This window comes from Mytilus galloprovincialis, chromosome 5 (genome assembly GCF_965363235.1).
Source record: "Mytilus galloprovincialis chromosome 5, xbMytGall1.hap1.1, whole genome shotgun sequence".
Classification (NCBI taxonomy): domain Eukaryota; kingdom Metazoa; phylum Mollusca; class Bivalvia; order Mytilida; family Mytilidae; genus Mytilus; species Mytilus galloprovincialis.
Genome location: NC_134842.1, coordinates 38,611,894 through 38,630,505, shown reverse-complemented (window position 1 = coordinate 38,630,505; position 18,612 = coordinate 38,611,894). Strand labels below are relative to the sequence as shown.

At 32.0% G+C, this 18,612-nt stretch overlaps 1 protein-coding gene across 1 annotated transcript; it reads left to right on the top strand.

The window, feature by feature from the left end:
* The first annotated feature begins 3,601 nt into the window (after positions 1-3,601).
* On the top strand, positions 3,602-16,304 carry LOC143075776 (steryl-sulfatase-like). Its single transcript, XM_076251336.1, has 6 exons — positions 3,602-3,702; positions 6,055-6,307; positions 8,302-8,430; positions 11,800-12,498; positions 13,600-13,884; positions 15,327-16,304. Exons 1-6 carry the CDS (start codon positions 3,700-3,702, stop codon positions 15,665-15,667), a joined length of 1,710 nt encoding a protein of 569 aa, XP_076107451.1. The 5' UTR covers positions 3,602-3,699; the 3' UTR covers positions 15,668-16,304.
* The last annotated feature ends 2,308 nt before the right edge of the window (positions 16,305-18,612 follow it).

Below are 18,612 nucleotides of genomic sequence, written 5' to 3'. Positions count from 1 at the left end.
TTGTAAGCATCAGGCGGTCAATCGAACAGAGTCGGACTTAGGTCGATACAAAGCACGAACTGCAGATAACAATTACGCAAAAGACAAAATGTAAAAATCTAATATTTATACCTTTTTTTATAGTTCGGTAGAAAAATTACGAAAAATAACTTTCTTATTGATTGGAGAATATTTTTCATCTTTTATCTTGTATTGTAGTTGAGAAAACATCTTAAATATGACATGGCATAATTTGAAATATTACGGTCAATTGACAACTGGTCAGACTTTAATCCCAATTATTAAACAGGTTGACGTTCTTTATCGAGACGTAAGTTCATAATGTAGACCGTCGTCTATTTAATGAAAGTATGTAAATACTACCCTTGGTAGATATACTATAGGTAACATTTGATGAACGTGAACTTATTAAAATAACTTGTGAGCTCAATATGGAAGTAGACCTTAGTAAGCTAATTTATTCACTTAGTATAGTGTTGTCATAATTATTATAAGTTCATAATGTAGACCGCCGCCTATTTATAATAAAATTGACATATAAAAATATGCAAATACTACCGCTCGTTGATATAATAGGTAACTTTGAATAAACGTGAACAAATTAAAGTAGCTTGTGAGCTCAACGTAGAACTTTATTGTGGTAAGCAAATTATCATTCAATTATACCTGTTGCATCAACTCTCTCCAATTTTGTCTTATTTGTTTAGTATAAAAAGTTTTTAATCAGAATGCATGTATGTGAGTTGATAATGAAGACCGTCGTCTATTAATAAAATACTACCTCTCATAACATTGAATTTTAGTTCTCACATCAAAATAGCTTGTTAGCTCAATGTGGAACTAGACATTGGTAAGCAAAGTATTATTCACTTATACCTGTTGCATCAACTCTCTCCACGTTTGCCTTAATTGCTAGTATCAAAGTTTTTTTTTTATCAGTACGTGAGTTGATAATGTAGACCGTCGTCTATTAATTAAATAAACATATAAAAGTATGTAAATACTACGGTAAACTCTCATGATGAATTTAAGTTATCACATCAATATAGCTCGTTTAGTTCAATGAGGAACTCGACTCTGGTAAGCAAAGTATCATTCAGTTATAACTGTTGCATCAATTCTCTCCAATTTTGTCTTATTTTTTAATATAAATATTCTTTATCGTAATTTGATAATGTAAACCGTCGTCTATCAAAATATTTAACATCATATAAAAGTATGTAAATATACTACCTCTCGTAGTTAAAACTCGGTTACATTGTATTAACGTGAACATATCAAAATTGCTTGTGAGCTCAATGTGGATCTGGACTCTGGTAAGCTTATAAGTAAACGGATTATCATAATACAAGTAGTCTGAAAGATAAACTTTTGAACTATACAATATATGCTTATTTGGCATAAACATAATAAATATAGGAATTGTTGATTTAAGCATAATTTTAAGAAGACAAATTGGAATAAATACAGTTATTTCATGTTGTTATCGGCAATTTTAATTTGTTAAATTCAAATATCTAACTACTATTATTGAATGTGTTTTAACAGACCAGAGACGTAAAATGCAGAGTTATTTTCCAATCAAATTACCAAGTAGAAATAAACAGTTTCTACAGCACTATACATAAGAAGTAATGTAATCTATTTACGATATAATTTATTTGTAAATTTCAATATAGAACTCTTGTAAATAACTTTAAAATCTGTAGTTACCACCAAGTTCGCTCGAGATCCCCGCCAACTGTTAAGGAGGATCGGTACACCATTGTCAATGGTCTGGATAAAAGTTAGGAAAGGCAAAATTATAAAAAAAGTATCTGAATTTCAAAATAAAAAGCTCACAACAAAAGAGACAAAAAAGTCCAGGGTCAGCTTTGCCTAGCTTTGAGTATTTTTACAAGAGTTCTAAATTGAAATTTACAAATAAATTATATCGTAAATAGATTACATTACTTTTTATGTATAGTGCTGCAGAAACTGCTTATTTCTACTTGGTAATTTGATAACTTGTGAGCTCAATATGCATGATATGGAAGTAGACTTTAGTAAGCTAATAATAACACATATTACCCACCTGTTGAATTTATTCACTATAGTGTTGTCATAATTATTATAAGTTCATAATGTAGATCGTCGCCTATTTATAAAAAAATTGACATATAAAAGTATGTAAATACTACCGCTCGTTGATATAATAGGTAACTTGAATAAACGTGAACAAATTAAAGTAGCTTGTGAGCTCAACGTAGAACCTTATTGTGGTAAGCAAATTATCATTCAATTATACCTGTTGCATCAACTCTCTCCAATTTTGTCTTATTTGTTTAGTATAAAAAGTTTTTAATCAGTATGCATGTATGTGAGTTGATAATGAAGACCGTCGTCTATTAATAAAATACTACCTCTCATAACATTGAATTTTAGTTCTCACTTCAAAATAGCTTGTTAGCTCAATGTGGAACTAGACATTGGTAAGCAAAGTATTATTCACTTATACCTGTTGCATCAACTCTCTCCACGTTTGCCTTAATTGCTAGTATCAAAGTTTTTTTTTATCAGTACGTGAGTTGATAATGTAGACCGTCGTCTATTAATTAAATAAACATATAAAAGTATGTAAATACTACGGTAAACTCTCATGATGAATTTAAGTTTTCACATCAATATAGCTCGTTTAGTTCAATGAGGAACTCGACTCGGGTAAGCAAAGTATCATTCAGTTATAACTGTTGCATCAATTCTCTCCAATTTTGTCTTATTTTTTAATATAAATATTCTTTATCGTAATTTGATAATGTAAACCGTCGTCTATCAAAATATTTAACATCATATAAAAGTATGTAAATATACTACCTCTCGTAGTTAAAACTCGGTTACATTGTATTAACGTGAACATATCAAAATTGCTTGTGAGCTCAATGTGGATCTGGACTCTGGTAAGCTTATAAGTAAACGGATTATCATAATACAAGTAGTCCGAAAGATAAACTTTTGAACTATACAATATATGCTTATTTGGCATAAACATAATAAATATAGGAATTGTTGATTTAAGTATAATTTTAAGAAGACAAATTTGAATAAATACAGTTATTTCATGTTGTTATCGGCAATTTTAATTTGTTAAATTCAAATATCTAACTACTATTATTGAATGTGTTTTAACAGACCAGAGACGTAAAATGCAGAGTTATTTTCCAATCAAATTACCAAGTAGAAATAAGCAGTTTCTACAGCACTATACATAAAAAGTAATGTAATCTATTTACGATATAATTTATTTGTAAATTTCAATTTAGAACTCTTGTAAAAATACTCAAAGCTAGGCAAAGCTGACCCTGGACTTTTTGTCTCTTTTGTTGTGAGCTTTTTATTTTGAAATTCAGATACTTTTTTCATAATTTTGCCTTTCCTAACTTTTATCCAGACCATTGACAATGGTGTATCGATCCTCCTTAACAGTTGGCGGGGATCTCGAGCGAACTTGGTGGTAACCGTTAGCAGACGAGTTTTGAGAGAATTCCTGGTTAAGTTTATTCGATTACATCATACTTTGTTATTTATTTTACAAATAGTAATAAAAAACGTATTAAATGTTTAGGTTTGATAAAAAAAAAATAGTATTGGAAAAAGTAAAGAATTGAACAACGCCTACGAAGATAGACGAAAAAGATTGGAGGAGCAGCGAAACATATTTTAATGGTAAGTTAAAAAAAAGAAGCAGAAACAATCAAACAATCAAAACAATAACAAACCAATCACATCTATTGTAAAACCCAACGTAACTTTGGACGATTCGGGAGGACGTTTATTCTCATAGCAACCGAAAGATTTTAACTTATGGTACAACGCTTTTAGCGGGAAAATAGGTTTTGCGATAGGGAAACTATAAATAGGCGTTTTTCAATAAAAACGTGAATTCTTGTCCCAGTTAGTTTAAAAAAACAATGTGTTTGATCTTTACAAGTAATTTTTTGTGCAGTCAGTACATTGAATTAATTTTAACATTTTTAAGCAAAGAAGCAGTCTATTTTTAGAGTGATTGATAAGATATTGATTCTTGAATGGTCCAAAATAACCAAAATGGCATGTCTCTAGACCAACTGTTCAACATTCATACTCTAAAATATTGTAAAAAAGGGTAAATATAAGTACTTTAAGTATTCAAAAGTATGTTTAGAGCCAACATATTTTAATAAACAGCTTTTGACAAAGGATTTTTAATTTGAGAAGGTGTGTCCCTGACAAAATGTCCACTACGAAATCAAGTCATTAAACTTTGCTTATAAACAGTTTTATAAAATCAATGTAATTTTGTTTGCAAGAGATATAAACACTAGGGTCTTACAAAAGTAGTGATTGTTTTATAACGGCAGTTAAGTTGTTGTTAAAAAAATTGAGCACATCAAATGGACCAGAGTGATACCGTATTTTTGTTAATGTCCACTACGAAACGGGTCAAATCTCCTTCAGTATCTGGTTTTAAAATTATGAAAAAAAATATCAGTGTACAGCTTAATACGTGCTTTGATGAATACAATCGGTCTTCTTACTATTGCAATATAGGCATTGTTGGGAAAAAATAAAACATGTGAATATGTCCACTACGAAACAGTCACCTACGAAACGAGTATGGGAGAAAAACGTTTCGTAGTGGACATTACCACTACCATGCAGTCTTGTTTTACTCTTTGTTCAATTATATTCGTGCAAAACAAATAACAAGGGTTAGATTCATGTAATTTTCAGTATGTGTTTGTTAACATAGAATAGGGTTGATGTCAACTACGAAACGTTTTGTCCACTACGAAACGGTTTTTCAACTACGAAACGCATCAAAATTTCCACTACGTAACGTGAGTTGTACCTTCATATGTGAAGTACTGTCTAATCTTTATCGACAAAAAAAAAGGTTCTCCAATTCAGAAAAAAACCAAATGAGATCTTTCTAGTATACAAAGTAAAACAAACTGGAATGTCTATAGGAGATATTTAAAATTGCAATAAGATGTGTGTTTAGAATCAGTTTCGTATTGGACAATGTCCCCTACGAAACACTACATAAATTATGAAAATAATGTCATTTTAAAGAGTATTTAAGATTGCACTTTTTGTTTACAAACAGGTCTATAATAGAGGTATTCATAATAACTCTTGAAATAAAATTTAAGACAAGTTGATTTTCCATTTTTTTATGTCTAAAATTCACGCTTTTATTGAAAAACGCCAAAATAAGTTATAAATTCCATAGTTTTTTTTATAAGAAACAAAAAAAATCTTTATTTTACTAAAGTCTAAATATTCATTGCGACTTGTGGACTAAACATTGCAATAACACATTTTTTTGTTAAGATAAAAAGTAAAATATGAATTTTTTTTGGTAAAAGAGATATTTATTCTTCGTACTTTAATATAGTTAAAAATTAACTTCCCGGAACCAATTACAGAAATGAAGGCCAGGATTTATCATCCAATGGCACAAAATAAATAAAGGTACTCAAAAGAACATATTGCTTCTCTTCATATCAAAATCGCAAAGCGCCTGCGCCTTCAACACGGCTATTGTTAGCATCCACATGCATGTTTTAACAGCTTTAAAAGAAATTTCTTCGTCTCCATGGAGGCTAAGAAAATTTGAAATTCGACTGATATGTTTTATAATTACCTCTCCTGAGTGAACATCATGCGTGTCATTTAGAACAGACGTAGCGGTAACTTTACGATAAACCATGAGATGATCTTATTTTTGTTAGGAATCAATTGCATTTTTTTAACACAACTGTTCTCGTTTGAATTGTTATACATTTGTTACTTCGGAATCTTTTAATAATAGCTTACTATGTGGTATGGGTTTGCTCATTGTCGAAGTCAGTACTGTAGCCAGATCATATTTGACAAAAAGAAAACAAATAGTACACAAATTGACTTAAGTTGTAAATTGAACCGTTACATTTTTTTAATGTTTTGCAAAACAAACAAAATCTAAAATTAACTTCATGCACGTGAAAATGATATTGTTTTACCATTTTACGAACTTAATTTATACATTTTCAGATGTTGCAAACCATTGTTACTTTACTCGTATTTTCTATCATTTCCGCGAAGAAACCACCAAATATTCTAATTATTATTGCCGATGATTTGGGATATGGTGACGTGGGTTGCTTCGGAAACAAAACTATACCTACCCCAAGTATTGATAAGCTAGCTAGTCAAGGAGCCAGACTAACTCACCATCTTGCAGCTTCATCTCTGTGTACACCTAGTAGATCTGCGATGTTGACGGGACGATATCCTTCTCGAACAGGTACGGATGTAAAAAGTAAAATCACAAAAATACTGAACTTAGAGGAAAATCAATTCGGAAAGTCCATAATCACATGGCAAAATCAAATAACAAAACGTATCAAAAACGAATGGACACGAACTGTCATATTCCTGACTTGGTACAGGCATTTTCAAATGTAGAAAATGGTGGTTAAACCTGGTTCTATAGCGCTAACCCTCTCACTTTAATGTGAGTCTCATCAAATTCCGTTATATTTACATTGATGCGTTAAATAAACAGACACAATAAATAAAATAGTCAAAATATGGGTACATCAGTCATCATCGTATAACAATTTTAAAAGGAACAATTTAACAGAACACAAAAATATCTACTATCTACGAACACATTCTTTGATTTGAGTATCTGACGTCAGAAAATTTTATACGTCACATAAATTTGTCGTTCAATGTGCATACAAACGATTTTAAAATTTTACATTGACATTGCATACAGGGTTAAAAAATCAAAAGTATGTAAGAATAAATTTCAGAAATAGACCGAGATTGAAACTAGTCCAAAAGTTATATATAGAATTTATAAGAATCCACAAATAGTAAATTCCAATACGCGATTGAATGATTTTGACGTTTGTGGTTCAACGTATATAGTAATTCATAATAGAAATATATCAGAATGACATATAATAGAACAATATCATACAGACAGGATCTTTTAAAGTACAGAGTGACGTTATAAGAACAAAAGAAATACAAAAAGTCGCATATACAAAACAAACCACCAAAAAATGAAAGCCAATACAAACACATTGACGAGATGTATAAGTACCGAGCCACGTCAAACGAATATCACATAAACCATTCAACAGTAAAAGTAATATTATTAATAGAACAAAGACAAATGAAAGAACTATAAAACACGTTGTTAAGATGATAAACAGCATCAGTACGCAGAATCTATACATCAAGACCATCGTGTATTATTTGAGAAGTTGATACGGAATATTTATCAACAAGGTCTTGGTACCTTCCGATGAACTTTTTAGAAAAAGGACGAGACGTTCTTTGACATAACCCTGGTTCATCAACTTTCTACTCAGACACTGATGACGTTTTACAAAGTCGGAGTAGAAGCTGCAAGCTCTTGAATATCGAATAAGTTGAAAAATATATATCCCATCTGCAGGTGAAGTTGGTATATTGCTACTAAGGTGGGGGAAATTTATAATTTCAAAATTAAAATCGTCTCGTTTGTCATAGATGACATACTTTTTTTTAGAGCAAATTCCTACTGTTCAATCATGTATGACGATTTCTGGTGTAACCGATTATTTTAAGTGAAAGGGATGACACACTTAATTATTGGATGTGGGATATAGGGGGTTAAATTTTAGGAATAATCAACCCTGTTCAAATCGACATGATGAGCAAGAACTGTTTGATTTGCTAGTTCACAATGTAACAATCGGCAATAAGACATGTTACTCTACCGAGTACATTATACTGACGCTGAGCCGACACGTCTTTGTTCTTACATGTACTCCTAAATGCCCAATGTTTACTAGAGAAGCATCACATACATACAGTCGTCCTATTTCATGTGCACATTTCATCATTTACGTCGCATATTCTGCAATTATAGTCTTTTCAAGAAAAATAACCGTATGACCAAACAAAGAGCAATGCTGTGTTGCAAAAGTTTCAAATTAGATTAACCAAGAAAACAATGAAATAGTTCTGTTTTAATTCCTAGTATTTAGGTAACCCAAAACTCCAGTCGTTAATACGATCACAACATCTACCCCCGAAAGACCATTACAATTTGTATAGGACTAACGCGTCCACAGCTTTTTGTTGTCTGCAAGCCCTCTAGAGGACACTGATCGTAAGAGGGCGCTGAATTGTTCGAGTTAGTATTGGTTATAATACTTATATAATACAAGGTATAATGTGTATGGTTATGCGAGCTAAACGAATAAAATTTATTATAGCCTTTAACATAATGTTTCACAGGAATGGTACCAACTCCACCATCAAGAGCTGGAATAATTTTATTTCTTGCAAGTTCAGCAGGATTGCCACAAAGTGAAGTTACAATTGCAGAACAGGCCAAGTCAAAAGGATATAGAACTGGATTAATAGGTAAATAAATAAACTACAATTCAAGGGTTGTCGTTCGTTGCTATACAACAAATAAGTTTTTCTGTTCACTAATTTGTTCATAAATCTGTTAGTTTTCTCGTTTTAACAGTTTTACTTTTTTATTTCGGGACTTTTTATAGCTAAAGCTGAAATGTAGTATGGGTTATTCTCATTATTGAAGACCTTACGGTGACCTATAGGTGTCATTTAGTCCTTTGAGGAGATAGATGTCTTCTGTTGACTAGCTCGAGTACTGCAAATTGTGAGCTGCCGATTTGATAAGACAAATGATCAATATAAACATATTATACACTATACAATGTGAAAACAAGTCAATAACACCATTGTTCAACAAAAATATATACTCATAAATGTTGACCTTTTGTATTTGAATAACTGAATAAATGAATGTTTCGTGGCGGCCCAGGAAAACCCAATTTAGGAAACCTGTGTCCTTTTGTCAATGTCAACGAAACTCTAAATGTTGGACCTCACTAATCAAATGAGAAAAAGAAAAACATACATTTTTTAATTTTGTTTGTAAATATTGAAATAGAAAAGAAAGCGAGTCATTAGGACTCAAGGGATATAAAAAATTTTGGTACAAAAGTCGAAATACGATTACGTTTGTATAGCCAATCAACCTACATAAAAATCAATATATTTATCAAAATACAAAAATATGCTTATCTTTTTTCCTTAAAAACCCTTAAAAATACGAGGTTCACAGTACGAAGTACAGGCTAGAATTAACTATATAAAACAGTCACTTTACAACCTATTTTTTTGGCACCAAAAATTCCTACACCTTCACGTACATGTATCACACAGGCGCAAGAAGACAATCAATTATTCCCGTTATACTTATGTGCCTCGGGCATTTTTTAGTCTTCTTTCCACTTAATACATATAAACTCAACTATTTAAAGAAAAACACAACACAAACTTATGTTGTTGACTAGCTCGAGTACTGCACAGAGCAACAAAGATAGAAAAAATAAGAAAATAAATAAAGTCTTTGATACGGGTAACCTACTTTCTACGAAGTCGGCTACGTAGCCGTCTTTGCTTGAATCACTTTTCCACCTACCATGGCGCTTCCAGCACCTTTCATTGGCACCTGAATTTGCCGCCATAGTGGCATCACCAGACCTAAGCGAATGCAACCCAAGATTCAATTCAGGTGCAACTAGTCTTAATCTCTTAATAACACACTCCCTAGCAGTAGTGTAACTAATAGGTTTGTTAATACTAATTAATGCATATTTTTCTTATTTCTGTACATTGGTCGAAATAAAAACATATCACTATCCAAAGCTAATTCGGCTAAACTGGCATATCTAAAAAAACATAGCATAAGGACAAGCCAAAGTATGACCTTTACAAATTAAAATTTCATCAACTGATCTGTACTGATCAGTCTTACTTCACCTAATCTTAATAACTAAATGCTCATCTTTTACGAAAAAATCGTTACGTCTTAGCTGACTTAACTCATTAAAACGTAAAAAAAAACTGAAACCTAACAAAGTCATCTAAAGATCCCTAACTACCAGTAAATCTGTAGAAAATTGAAACATAAAACATAACCGAATTAAGATATCAGTAGTGACTTGGTCTTTCATATTAACAACAGGTTTAGCAGTTCTTTTAGCTGATTCATCATAAGTCTGGGAGACTTTTAAATGGTATACCATAGCCTTGCTCTATTACTTTTAAAATGTACTCACTTGTACCCGTCTCCTTCCATTTGTGTATTGCCTTATTCAATTTACCTACTGGTGTCAAAACGTTTACATGTAAATTTAAATGACCAGACGTCTGGTCATTACCCTCATCAACCTGACTGAACCGTCATTCTGCGAGTGACAGGCTTGTAACAATTATAACAAACACCAAGCTTCCTTGATAATGTCTGCCTATCTCTGCTTCCACTGGAACTCTCTGGTTTTTCATAAGGGTCAGCGCGGGATCTCCTCTTTACTCTGTCTGCTTTGATCTTCCTTTCCGCTCTGTTTTGTGCCCGAAATATCTTTCTGTCATCTTCGGAATCGTCCGCCAAAGGATTTGCGGTATACTCCTGAACCAATTTCAACCCAAATGCCGAAGAGTCTGCCATCTTTACTAATTTTTGCCGATAATTTAAAAGTTCAATACCTTCAGATATCTTCTGTTTAGCCCTCGCGGCAGATGGGTCTTTTGTTTCGATAACAGCTTCTGCCTCTTTCAACCGATTGGGAACAAACCCTCTATATGGTGATCATACCTGTACAGATGGATAATCCTTCTTTAGAGGAATAAAATTATCCCGCTATAAAGGGGTATTTTTGTTTAGACTGGATTTAAAGCAAATTAGGGCAGAATGGCATTTTCTAGTTTTATTGGCTATAATTTCTAGCATTATATGCATCAATTATTGCACTTTACTAAATATTGTAATGGCCAGTTTTCTGCTAAAGTGACAAAACTTGCAATCTATTGTATACTTATCTGAACATCTGATCAACAACAAAAGGGATAGTTGACTTTGAAGTTTTATGTTAAATGTAACAATAGAAATTCTGTTCAGTGAGGCATAAGTGAGTGGAATTTACCTGATCTTCACAGATTTCAATCATGGTGACCAATAGATTGGATATTTAGTCAAATAATCAGTAAACTGGGCATGTCTATATTTAAATGTTAAATTAAGTACATCAATTGGTGCATCAACTGTTGCAGGTTACTGCCATACTAAGTAGAAAATGCCATTCTGCCCTAATTTGCTTTAAATCCAATCTAAACTAAAATACTCCTCTATAGAGGGATAATCCTTCTTTAGAGGGATAAAATTATAATTATCCCTCTAAAGAAGTATTATCCCTCTATACATGTATAATCACCATATAGAGGGTTTGTTCCCAACCTGATAAATACTAAGCCACGCCAAAAGTATATTTCAAAAAAAAATGGACTCAACAGTAAACGTTAAAAATGTAGGCGTACAAAAGACAAATAACAACACTACATCATGTAATTAAGATGATAAACAACGTCAGTACCTTTAATCTATACGTCAAGACCAGCATATATTGTTTCAATCTCCTTACAGCGCTCGTTTCCTTTCCGTATACTTATATATTTATCAACAGGGCCTTTGTATCTTTCGATGAACTCTAGTTTACAACACGGACAAAACTTTCCTTGACATCAAATGAAAAGTGTCAAAATCGTGTACAGACGTTGACGTGATCATAAAAATTTGGGTTGCGTCTCTTAATATAAGCCCTGAAAGCACCAAATAATTACATGATAAAAATGGGAATTCTCCCTATGTATTTTTAAATATATATCTTAATACTTTTAATTTGAATGAATTCTTTATTAAAGGAAAATGGCATCTTGGACTAAGTAAATCAAAATATAACGACAATATATTCCATCCTAATAACCACGGATTTGATTATTATTATGGACATCCTCTAACAAACGTTCAAGACTGGTACAATGATGGATCAAGCCTTCTCTATCACCAAATTCCAAGGATTAGCTGGTATGCATTAACAAGTGTTATTGTGACGATGCTAACTATGTATTTTCTTTACAAGAGAGAATACATTGGACTTAAAATAGTAATATTTGTACTTTTTTCGTTGATTTTTTTGTGGTCATATTTTTTCTTTGCGTTTCTAAATATGATCCTGCTCAACTCTTTGCTGTATCGTAATTTAGATATCGTTGAACAGCCAATAAATTTAGAGACTTTGTCTGAACGTTATACTAAGGAAAGCATTGAGTTCATGGAAAACAGTACGAACAATAATGCACCATTTTTACTGGTAGTTAGCTGGAACCATGTTCATACTGCTCTGATTACATCAAAAAGATTTCGCGGGAAATCCAAACATGGTCGCTATGGAGACGCAGTTGAAGAACTGGATTACGGAACAGGGCAAATTATATCTAAACTCGACGAACTTGGCCTAACCGATGATACTCTAGTGTATTTTACATCAGATAATGGCGCTCATCTAGAGGAAAGAGGAATGCACGGCGAGGTCGACGGAGGAATAAATTCACCCTTTAAAGGTGTGTGTTCGTCTTATATATTTTATTTTATTTTCGATCTATTAGTTTGGCTGTCCCTCTGGTTTCTTTCGTTCCTCTTATATAATAGAAACACAAAGTATATGAGGTATTTATCCATGGCACAAAATCCGAAAATGCACAATTAAAACAAACAAAAAAACAAAACAAATAACAACAAAAGAACAGCGACTTTACTGCTGTTCTTCATCTCAAAATCAGAGCGAGACCTTCAACACGGAGCTAAAAAAAACCCTATCACCTCACTGCAAGTTTATGACGGTCCCTATCACGGTGTTGATTATGTCTGTGATTGTGTCATTTTATATTACACTATTGACAAATGACAAAGGTCACCCTGCTGTAGGTGGTGAAACAAGGATCCAAAATTGTCCGTTTTCCAAATAACATACACGAGAACATTGATATCAGTCAACACTATTTCCCCCCGTCTATATTTTACTTTTGTATTGTTTCGGTTAAAAATTGAAACATTTAAACACAACAAAAAATAAATAAAGACACCATGCAAGATTTTTTCTGTATTGTTGCCATTCCCGTTACATATCCGAAAACAACTGCGTACATTACAGTTAAAATATTAAAGCATGCAATCCAAGAGTTTAAATGCCTTGCTTGCCAACTTTTTTTGGTTGTTTGCATACTCATGCATTGTACTTAAGATTGACACCTAAATTCAATGGAAAGGTGAAGTAACAGTTTGTTTACTATATAAAAAAGAGTTGATTGGGCAATGGATATTATATTGGAAACAAGTTTAATATTCATTGACCAATCAAACCTTCGTGTTTAGTAAACAGATTGTTACTCCACCTACCCATTGAATTAAGGTGTCAATCTAAATTACAATGCATGAGCAAACAACCAAACAAAGTTGGAAAGCAAGGCATTTAAACTCTTGGATTGCATGCTTTAATATTTTAACTGTAAATATACGTGATTGAAACCGTTTCGGCAGATATATAATGGATTGTGAGTCTACATGTTGTTAAATGTCATTTAACAGCTAGAGTATTTATTTGACCAATTCTTTCAAATTTGGATTATTCTTTCATATGTTATATTGTTGATTATAATTTGCAGGTGGCAAAGGACACCCTTCTGTAGATGGTGGAATAAGGGTCCCATCCATAGTCCGTTTTCCAAACCAAATACAAAAGAACATTGATATCAACGAACCAACAACTCAGATGGATATGTTCACAACAATCAGCAATTTGATTGAGGCAGACATACCAAAAGATAGACCTATTGACGGAAAAGATATCATGCCTCTAATGAAACAAAAAGAAAGCATAACTCCTACACCGGTTCTGTATCACTATTGTAACAATGAAATCCATGCAATGAGATACAGACCGCCAGAAGGTAAATTGATACATTTTTTTTGTATTTTAACGATTGGCAATCTGATTAAAATTCAGATCTACTGCAAAACGCAAAAGCTCATATCAGCATGCCAAAATCAAAGACCTATATTTTGAATTCGATTGCAAAGGTTGATTGATGCTTGCCTAGTGTTAAGTGGTTGTATTCATTTGAAAGGAATAGTACGACAGAACGATATCTTATTTTTTCTATGTATTAAAATAGGTTTTTGAGTGTAAGGTCGTTGATTAAGGCTTATATATAGTTATCAAAGGTACTAGGTTTATAATTCGATAGTCAAGAAGCACGTTTCGTCTACATAAGACGCACGAATCACACTCAGATCAAAAATTGTTATAAATCCAAACAAGTATAAAGTTGAAGAGCATTGAGGACCAAAAATTCCAAAAAGTTTTCCAAATACGGCTAAGGTAATCTATGCCTGAGATAGGAAAATCCTGATTGTAATAGGCGATCTTAAAGAATAATTTTTAATCTCTTTCCAACATAAAATAATAAAATAGAAGTTACAAAATGTGGCATAATTATCAATGAGACAACGCATGTGAACATTTTATTTGAAATCAGCTTTGGTTTTAACGTCCAATGTCAGATCAGACTAGATTATCTTTTATGCAAACCACACTATTAAAGACTACAGAGACATTTGAAAACAACAACAAAAGCGCCACACAGACAATCAACTAGCCATGTTTTCATAACTTATCTACCTGTAGAAAAGAATTGTAAAGACCATACTGTGATGTCAAGCAAGCTGGTATTATTATTCATATCAAACAGGAAAAGTAATGTCGTTCTAATAACTGAAGACAAAAAAAATATGATAGGATTTCCGTGCAAACAACACGAGTTACTAGAATAACAGTCATCTAATTCACCCAGACAAAAAGTGTTGTCAACAAAAGCATAAAACGCTAGAAAGCGCACTAACCTAAGAACCTAAACAAAACAGTCAAAAACAGGGGAAAAATCAGTTGAATCATGTCAATACCAAACCCCGGACTACTGTGCCTGATGATACCCACGCCACTCGTAGGAAATGAATTATGTGAAGTATAAAATAACGAACATCAATCGACAAGGGCAACAAAAAAGATTATTTATTCAGAGCAATTATTACACATCATCTATTTACCTTTTTAAAATTTAACTGAAGAATATAACTTAATAATCAGTTGAAGCGCGTGACCGTACACTGTAGTTATACGGAATAGTGGGCTTCCGTGGGCTGATGTTATATGGTTTATGAAATTTTTTTTGTTGAACGTGTTGTTGTAAAACTGCTTATTTATTGATGCAAGTTAACCAATATTGTACTCGCTTTAGACTTGCAAGCGATTTGTATTAGCCTAATTGTTTGAATGTTTTTTATAAAAAAAAGAGTGTGTATTGTTGTTTTCATTTATTCCTTTCTTTTATAGGAAATAAAGTTTGGAAGCTCGTGTTTAAAGAGCCAAATTATATGTCAGGACAAGAGAAGTGTGAAGGTTTAGCGTGTCTGTGTAGAAACGCATTAGTATTAAACCCTCCTGTGTTTTATGAATTGACTTCAGATCTAGGAGAACGAAAACCAATACCATCTGATTCTAGTGAAAAGTATAGAAATCTTAGAGATATTATGATGAAACAGTTAGATGATCATGTGACATCTGTTGGTACTATAAATTCTCAGTTGACATTTACTAAACTTTTATGGAATCCCTTTTTACAACCATGCTGTAATTTCCCTACATGTAAATGTACTGATCCTAAATATAGTTAAAATATTGTGTGGTGTGAGTTTCAAATATGAAAATAGGCTATATAAGGGTATCAGACTCAGAAATTATAGTGAAGGGTTTAATATTCCCAACACTAAATCTGAGTATGGTTTGAATGTTGAATTGCTGCATATATGTGTAACAGTCTGGGAAGTTTTTTTTTGTGCTACCAATTTAATGTATTTGATTTTTTAAAAATTGAAATAAAGAGTAAAGAGAGGACAAGTTCGTCTTTCCCTTTTAACTTAAACAAGAATTGGATTTAAAAGATGTGTAAATAATTTTGGTGAAGGGTTTTTCGCGTCAAAAATCATTTATTTAGATTTCCATAAATTCTGAATATTTAGAAACTAAGTATTCCGACAAAACAAAATGCAAAATAATGTGTCTGTTAAATTATTATAAAAAAATAACACTTCCATATTCTTGTATCTAGGAAATGGATTTTAAAACGGTATCACTATAGTTTATTGTGCGAGCGTTTATTGAATATTTGATCAAAATATTTAAATTGATGATTTGATTGAGAAATACAATTCTCTTACATTGTTTACGTTAATGTTCATTTTCAGAAATTATGTTTATTATGTTCCGTAGAACAAACAAGGGTAGCTGATTTGGTTTTTAGGTTGAGGAGAAAGATGTACTCAAAATGCGGGTACAGGTTTCTCGTTGGTCTGGAAACTATTGTTAAGATTTATTGTTAATATGTTCTCGTCAATTTGCATGTAGTATTTAACGTTAACCAAACAACCAATCAATTGAAATTTAGTTGTTCCTTAATCAATATCGCTGTGTCTATCTAATTGTTTCTTCTTTATTATAGGTTCATTATAAATTGTTTTTTTTAAAGTGGAGTGGAACGGGATTAATATAAGTTGCAAAACTTGTTTCCCAATCCACTATAAATAAATATGTTTAAACTAAACTAAATTGTTTTTATATGGTCATTCCGTTTCTTCGTTTATTTATTCGTTTACACCGGAAACAAATTTGTTGATTGTAGGACAAATATATATCTTGTCCTGTACTTATAAGTATATTCCGTTGTTGTTAAGTTTTGATTTTGTACTTTCTTTATGTGAAAATTGTATAGTATTTTTCATATTTTTGTATATTTTGTAAATGAAAATGAAAAGAGTTTCGTTATCTGTATAAAATAAGGAGATTTGGTATGATTGCTAACGAGAAAGCTTTCTAATAAAGTCAAAATGCAGCGGATTTAAGCAAAGATAGATCACCGTTCGGTCTTGATTAATGAGCAACACCAATACCGCATGGAAAAGTAAACAGACCCCGGCATGACTAGGTAGAAAACAATTTAAACGAAGAAAACTAACGGCATAATAACTATAAATAAAAACATAACCAAACTGGACACATAGCTAAACTATATTCATTGAGTTCCAGTCTCCTGATTTGAGACAGGTATACAATTTGTGTGTGCGTTTCTCTGTTTTGAATTTTTTTGTATGTGTTTTTGCTGTACTTCTGTCACGTAGTGTTGTGGCGATAATTTTATAACATTGGCATAAAGCGGGAGGTTTGGCATACAATTTTACCTTGTTCAACCCACCATTTTTTAAATGACCAGTACCAAATTAGAAATATGGCAGTTGTTATGAAATAGTTCGTTTCTATGTGTGTTGGCGTTTGTTTGGTGTTTTTTTTTTTTTTTTGGCACTTCGGTGTTCCTATTGTTCCTTTGTTTTCCTCTTATAATTGATGTATTTCCTCGGTTTTGGTTTTTGATCCAGATTTGTTTTTGTCTCAATAGATTAATGACTTCTGAACACCGGTAAACTACTGTTGCCTTTATATACTGAGTATGGTAGATTAAACACGTTTTCAAGCGCTCAATTCTCAACCTAACCTGAAGTAAAATGTTACAGCAAATAAAGCATTAGAATAAACTGTACAAATCAGTTTGAAAGAGCTTGATTCTTCAGACCTGCAAATAGTTGTGTTTATTTTGAAGGTAGGTCGCAAAATGGAACAACACTTTTAAGTAAAACCTTAATTTGTTAATTTTAATTGGAAACAAATAATTTCATGATATATTTTCTTTTTCAAATTCTCTGTTATCATTACAATTTCTAGTCTTAATATTTCGGGATGAGAGACAATTAGATTAGCACATTCTTTAAATCGTAAATTGTTTATAAATCAGATAAGTGTATGGATGATAAAGTGTGTTGCAATATAATAAATCCACAGTATTTCCATTTATTTGTTAAGAAACCCTGTGTATAAATAGTGAACTAATGCATCCACGTTCGTCCCTATTTCACAATAGTGTCGTCACTTGTTAAGAAAACAGGTGTGTGAAACCAAGTATACGAAATGTAATATACCGATAACATTGTCATCATTTCTTAAGAAACCAGGTGTATGGACTGTACAAAAGTAACGAATCCACATTTTCCACATTCTTCAAGATACCATGTGTATGGACTGTAATTGAACAAGAATCCATACTAATGCAAAACGATCATAATCCGCTTAAATCGACAACCTTGACAAATATGAGACGGAAACTTATTTTACCTGTACTAGTTGTGATTTTACTACAAGGTTGCTCTAAAAAATTCTGACTGAATTACAATTTGTTTTATCAAACCAAACCGTTTAACTGTTCAGAAATTTCAACGAACTGCTTTAGAAAACAGAGTAAAGTCGTATAAGTACCAGGTGATTAACATGATGAATTAAAGGATACTTACAATCCCATGATACTTTTATACCACTTCATTGATATTAAGATAATCGTTCAAAGAAGTTTAATAGTGTTGTTATTGTATTTGTCATGCGAAAGGTGATAGGTCGTATTTTTTTTTAATCTCTAAAAAGATGTGCAAATTTTAGTTTTAGATTATTTCTTCTAAAATGGTGTTTCCTGTGTATGCTACAAAACTTTTTCATGAATTAATTTCTAAAACAGTTGGTG

What these genes read in the sequence shown, in the direction of transcription:
- LOC143075776 (XM_076251336.1), top strand. An exon ending in ATATAGAACTGGATTAATAG is followed by an intron (nt 8,431 to 11,799) that starts GTAAATAAATAA and finishes TCTTTATTAAAG; the next exon opens with GAAAATGGCATCTTGGACTA. An exon ending in GAGATACAGACCGCCAGAAG is followed by an intron (nt 13,885 to 15,326) that starts GTAAATTGATAC and finishes TTTCTTTTATAG; the next exon opens with GAAATAAAGTTTGGAAGCTC.